We start from the raw sequence: 7,006 nt of genomic DNA on the forward strand, positions 1-7,006 counted from the left end.
TTGGTATTTAAGTTTGATTCATCTAATAAACTATTTAAATTTAAAAGTACAGTATTCTTTCGCAAAAATACACACATTGTGTTTACAGCAAAAATGCTTAGTTAAACGAAAATAGTAAATATCTCTACTATATTAGTTTTTTTTTTCTGATAATGCGTTTGATAAAAAACAGTTTGGGAATTTTTCCACTAAAAATCGTTTGTTTGTTAACTAGTTTTCATTAAAGTTGTGTATATTATATATATGCAGATTAGTTATTCATGTACGGCAAATTTGGAGAGATTAATTAAGTAATATAAAAAAAAACTAAATAAAAGTAATCCAATCAAGAACCGATGTAATTGCGCTGGTGGCTGCAATTGTAATTTGAAAGGGGGCAATTGCCGTTCGGAGAACATTATTTACAAGGAAACAGTTAACTATGAACTTAAAAAAGTTTTACATCGGCTTATGCTCAGTTCTGATTCCAATGTGCAAACCATAAAAAAACTTTTAAAGGTGATGTATATAAAAATGAGACTTTGCTTTCAAAGTACGTATGCGACCTAAAGCGCAAAAACATTGACTTTAGAATAATTTCGGAGGATAAAAAGATCACAGCCGATAGCAGATGGTAATTACCCTGTTTGTAGGCTGTCCTCGAACGGCCGTTGTGTATGTACTTTGAAACTAAAGTTTTCTCAAAAAATTATATATGTATAATTCTGGTTCCGGATCCGGCCGAATATAAATCATAAAATAATTTCGGATTCTAAGTTTTTAAAAATATCCGGATTCAGCCGAATCTTAATTAAAAAATATTATTACTTTAACTTTTTTTTTTGATATTTCCTTGAGAATTTTTTTTGATTTTTTTCATTAAAGTTTACTCAAGTGGAGATGGCGGAAGTTTATATTTTAGCTTTTATATTAGTAAAAAAATCAGTATTTTTCATTATAATTAAAAAAAAAAAAAACAAACATCGTTTAGATAAGTTTTCATTTTGCAGTTAAAATGACACATTTGTTAACGTTTTGTAATCAGCCAGCTGTCAGCTAGGATTGCCATTAGCCAGAATGCTAATACGTTCTTTATAGTATAAAATCCCCTTTCCCAAATTTCGACTTAAAAAATTCAAATTAAATGCTAAATTTGCATCAACCTTGTTTCCTTTAATTAAATTAATAACCTAAAATAATTTTTTGGTTTTCTTATAAAGGTTTACAGCATAAGGCTGACTTTGAACAGTGATATTTTTTTAAAATCATGAAACCAGTTCAGTTGATGTTTTTTTATTCATTAGATTGAACTTAAATAGTTATAACTTTTGTTTAAACTTCAATTTTTTTAAACATTTAGCTATTGTGAAATTTATATTCAAAATAATTTGCTTTACATTTTTAGTGTGTAAGAAAACTTTTAATGCTTAAAAAGTTACTTTTTTCAGTCTCACTTTTTTCCTCTACATAAGGGGTTGCAAATTTTATAGTTTGCCAGGCCAGATTTTGTAGAAAAGTTTTTTGCAAACCAGACTAGATAAAAATATGTCTTAGCTGGCTGTATAGCTTCAAAAAGAGAATGTAAATTTGTTTACTATTAAATGCCTAGTGTTTTAACTATCAATCTTAATTATTATTTTTTAATTAGAATTCTTCATGAAATGTTATTTGGCAATAACTCACAGCAAAATTATCTAACAACCAGTTTGCCACATACTCTAGCTACTCAGGCTAGATTAAAACTTTAAATAGTGCAAACTACTTTAAACAATTTCCAAATCTTATGCTAGTTTTTTTAAACTTTAAAACACTGTTTTTTTTAATTGTTTTTTCTGCAAAATACAAAAGTATTTATGATGTTAAAAGTAATCTTCTAAAATGATGAAATATTGCACTTTTTGCATTTTTGTTTTGCACTTTTTATTTTGCACTTCCAAAAGTTGGACATGTTAAAAGTATGGTATTCAAGTTTTCAAGCAGGATCAACCATAAGTTTTCTGTTTTTGGCCCTTTCTTCTTTGAATTTTGTTGTTTCTCATAATCTCAGCCTATCTAGTTTGATGTAATTCAGGCTGTATATTTGTTGATTCAAAAAATGGAAACACTGTTAACTTAAATACAATAAGTGTGGAAAAATTCTAAAGCTCAAACTGACAACAAGACTTTATTTATTGCACCTTTTTGTGTAAACTATCTAGGCTAAAATATTCAAAATGTAATCGTTCTCTTTAGTTATTACAAACTATAAATTAAATATTTTTAATAGTCTATGATTAAGTTGTTATTTTTGTCAATAATGCAATTTTCTTTTGTTTATAATGCAAAATACATTAAACAACTCCTTTTGCTTTGCAAAAACTAAGCTACCAAGTTATTTTAAAGTTTTTTGTATTAAATTTTATAATTAATATAATTAAAAATACTCAATCAAAAAAACTCTTAAAAAAATCTTAGCAAACTATAATACAAATTTAAGTCTTTCATGTGGATGTAATAAAGAATGTCTTGTTTTAGAGTGATAGAAATATAGAATATATAATAAAATATGTAATATATAATATTAATATAAAATACAATACACAATATTGTATAATAAAAAAAAAAATATATTTAATAGTAGTTTAAACAGTTAAAATTACATAATAATATACTAATTAAAAATCTAAACAAATGGATTAGCATCTAGTGCAGGGTTTCCCAAACTTTTTTTCAAAAGGCCCCCTTTAAAGAAAATAAAAAAGCTACTGTCCATCCAACAAGACTACTCAAACTACCATTATAAACACTTAAGACCTTTTTTTTTGTTTGCTATTTATCTGCAACTCCAGAATATCTAGTGTAAGTATAAAATTGTGACCTCATGGCCCCCCTATGGCTCCTTTACTGCTTATGGCCCCCAGAATATCTGTCGTGGCCCACTTTGGGAAACCCTGATCTAATGAAATTATATATATAATAAAACCAATCATAAGTTTTAAAGCTTACTTACAACTAGGTAAAGTAACTATATAATTAATAATAAGCAGTTTTAGCAGGTTTCTTACTCAAGTCTGCAAAATCTTATTGATTTATTCCAAGAAAAACTTAAATCTTTATAAATACATGGTTTATGAAAATATTCTGAGCAATAATCAGGGTGGCCACTAAACCTTGAGTTTGACAATTAAGGCTAACAGACCTGGAATTTGAGAAATAATGCAAAAAACTTTGAATTTTGAAAAAAATCACTACAAGCCTGGAATTTTAAGAAATTTTTGTTGAAAAGTAAAATTTTATTCTGACACAAAAAATTTACCATAATGATTTAAAGCTTTTTGTCACCTCCAAAAATTTTCTATTTTATAAACACATATAGAGTAGCTTCTTAATATCTTTTCAATGGTTTTAAACTACTTAACACAGTTTTTGATCTTAAACTTAACTTCAAACTAAAAATAGACTCTAAAACGTGTACTTTTAAAAACCTCAAAATTTTTTTTCAAAAACCAGTGGTCACCCTGCATAATCTCACTAATAACACAGCAGACATTTCAATTGTTAATACTGATTAGGTTGCATAGATTATAACACATTTAAAGTAGCAATACTGAATGTTTATGTTTTAATAAGAAATCTTGAAATGAAATCAGAAAATTGGATCAATCTTCCCAACGGTTCTTTGTTGCTCTGGATAAACCAGCAAAATCCTTTGATTTTAACTAAGTTTTATGAAAATATATTTAGAACAAATGTGTTGATAGATTGAGGTAGAAAGGAAAAATGTTGTCAGAATTATCCTTAAACTGCAGACCTTTGAAATAAAATGTTTTCAAGTGTGTTTGAAATGATATTATTTAAAGCAATATTTTTAAGCTACAAAATAAGCAAAATTAAACTTTTAATTAGTATGTTGTTATTATACAATAGAAAACATATTTTAATCCCAAATATTTAAAAGCAAATATTTTTAATGTATACAATTTACACTTTAAAAGAGACTCTTACAATGTTTTTGTAGAATATGTATTATTTAGTTTTGTATGCTTGAATGAAAATTGTTTATACTAATTAAAACATTAAAGTAAACATTTCCAGTACTATTTTTTGATACCACCAGTTCAAAATAGTAAAAAAAAATTTCAGTGTACATATTTTTAGGTAAACCAGTGAAAAAAGGTGATAGTAATAACAAAAAATAAATATAAAGTAGACTATTTGACCAAAGTTTCATAGTATGTTTAATTTTATTTTGTTGTTCAAAATATTTTAACTTTTTGAAAATAGTATTTTTTCTGAAGGTTTTTCAAAACAAAGAAACTTTATAAATCAAACTTTCTTGAATCTAGCAACTCTTAAACTAATACTCTTTGCACTTATTTCATTAGGACTAAAATCAATATAAACCATTTGTAAAAAACCATTGCATTTAGAACCACTAGTTGTAGTTTAGCTCATATGCATAGTTAACATATAGTTTTTATTATCCCCTTTGGACCATCACACTACAAGCTCACAATAGACTGCTACTTTGTTTTTTTATTGAAACTCATCAGTCAGTAAAAACTGACAACTGCACGTTTCTTTGATTGAAACTAACTGATGAGTTGATATTAAATGAAACCTAGTTCTAAGTCTACAAAGAGTTTTTGTTCTGATGATCAAAGTAGTATAACCAAACTTTTATGTTAACTAAAGCTTGTCTCACAGCACATGAAATTCCAGGCTTTTGCTCTGATGACGTACATGGGTGTTTTTTTATTTTTCTAGATAAAAATATATTTTAATTAATGATTTTGATATAAATATTTGCCCCACTTTTAAGCTACTCAGACTGTTTAGGCAAGTTTGAAATTAAAAATACTAGGGCTTGTTTGACGTTATTTTTTGAAAAACTCAGAATAATTTGGATGTTTTTGTTAGTCCCAAGCTAGTGTGTGTAACTTTATTTTTTCTAAACTTTAGTTTTTTCTTTAGATTTTAAATATTTTGTTATTATTATAATATATTTAGGTATTCAAGCTTGATTAATTTTTTTTTAAGTAAATATTTCTTACTATTTTTTAACTAATAAACTTAGGCTAGTTTTACGTTATCCAAGCTTGTCTACAGCACTGTAAATTAGTTACCCTCTTAGTTATTTACAATACCTAAATATAATGTACATGAATATACCAATATGTAATTTATTAATTGTAAACCAAATGTAATTTAGTATTGTATCATAATAAATTACCTTTTAGAACCTATTCCAGATAAAAATAGACACTTTTGTTTTAGTAATTTATACCTTTAGCTAAACTAATTGAGATTAAAAAAACAAAACATTGATTAAGTGTGATGAAGTTTTTAAGTACTGTAGTTTATAGTAGATTTGTATAATAAAATTTTTTTTAATTTTTTTAATTTCAGATGTTTAACTACATAGGTAATACTTTTGTAGTGCTTGCTCTAGCCTTAATAATTCCTTTCTTTTTTCCAAGGTCAGAAAAAAGTATAGCTCTTGATACATTACCAAGTGCTATCAAAAATTGGCACAAAAGAGGTAATTATGTAAACATTTTTGGCTATAAAACATTTTACATTCATGAGAAGAGTAAGAATTTAAATAAAGTCAATACAACTTACGCTTTAGTACATGGTTTCCCAACATCAAGTTATGATTATCACAGTGTCATCGAAGAACTACTAAATCATGGCAATGTAGTAGTACATGATCAAGTTGGTTTTGGTTTTTCTGACAAACCAACTGACTTTACTTATTCTGTATTGGAACTTGCAGAGCATTGCTTAGAACTGTATAGAAAGTTGAACGTCCATGGCAAGGTAGTGCTTGTTGGTCATGACATGGGTGATTCGGTTGTTATGGAAATACTTACTCGTCATCACAGAGAGATGCTGCCAGGTTTTGATTTTTCTTTTAGCAAATTTATTTTTACTAATGGTGGTATGAACTATGAAAGAGCTAATTTAAGAATCAGCCAGTCTATTGTTTCTAGTCCAGTATTTGGTCCTTTTTTTAACGCTTGGTCTGTCAATACAGGCCTGAGTGATATCATTGGTCCAATTCAACTATCTGGCATTTACTCTCCTAAAGCTGAAGCATCACAAGTTAAGAGTGATGTTGAAAGCATGGCTTTGCTTTACAGTCTAAAGGGTGGCCATAAAATGTTTTATAAACTCATATATTATCTTAATGATAGAATTAACTTTGAGTTCAGATGGTATCCTGCATTAGTTGAACTTTCGAAAGAAGTTCCTGTAAAACTTGTATGGGGAAACGAAGATGCAGTTGCTCCAATAAAAATAGCAAACTTTATTAAATCGTTAAATTATGAAGATATTGAGTTAAATGTTATAGAAAATTGTGGCCATTTCTCAATGCTAGAAGCCCCTCAAAAATGGCTTAATTATGTAATAAACTAGTTTTTATTTTTCGAAGTTTTTGCAATCAAATTTTAGTTGTAATTTGCATGTTTACTCAAAAAATTTTAGTTTAAGCAATCATTAAAAGTAATCATAACGATTAAGATTTTTTAATGGAAATCAATTATAATTTTTAGTTTAACAATCTAATCAGTTTTTAAACTAATTTTGAAACTTTTAAATTTAGTAAAAATTTTACAACTTCAAAATCATTTATAATTCGTGGAAACAAATCTTTTTAAGTATGTAATATTATCCTAAAGTAGATACGATTACTAAAATATTTTCACTGTTGTATTTAAGTCATATGAAGTTGATATTGAATAAATAAAACAGTTTTGCGTTTCATAACCCTTTCGATTTCTTGATAACTGTAAACCTATATAAATACTATGTTACTGAATCGCAGCTAAGTGTAATTCTTTGATAATATAAGTTTTTGTTTGTTAATATTTTAATACATTGGATTTAGATTTTTATTTGTATAAAATAGTTTACCCATGAAAAACAAATAAGTATTTTTAAGTTAAAAGCATTAATATTTTTGCTGAACAATAATATTTATGGTACAGTCTTTGTACTGTTAATAAAAAAGATTACTATAAATTCCGAATAGCAATAGTTT

The 7,006-nt window shown here is 26.7% G+C and overlaps 1 protein-coding gene across 1 annotated transcript; it reads left to right on the forward strand.

Annotated features, from left to right (window-relative positions):
- Positions 1-5,367: 5,367 nt before the first annotated feature.
- Positions 5,368-6,609, forward strand: LOC145837322 (putative hydrolase LipZ). Its single transcript, XM_082945109.1, has one exon. The coding sequence runs from the start codon at positions 5,368-5,370 to the stop codon at positions 6,379-6,381; it is 1,014 nt and encodes a 337-aa protein (XP_082801235.1). The 3' UTR covers positions 6,382-6,609.
- Positions 6,610-7,006: the final 397 nt, after the last annotated feature.

The sequence above is a fragment of the Thalia democratica genome, chromosome 1, assembly GCF_965202585.1.
Source record: "Thalia democratica chromosome 1, ktThaDemo2.hap1.1, whole genome shotgun sequence".
Lineage (NCBI taxonomy): Eukaryota > Metazoa > Chordata > Thaliacea > Salpida > Salpidae > Thalia > Thalia democratica.

Coding starts and splice junctions, on each gene's coding strand:
- LOC145837322 (XM_082945109.1), top strand. CDS start 5,368: ATGTTTAACTACATAGGTAATACTTTTGTAGTGCTTGCTCTAGCCTTA.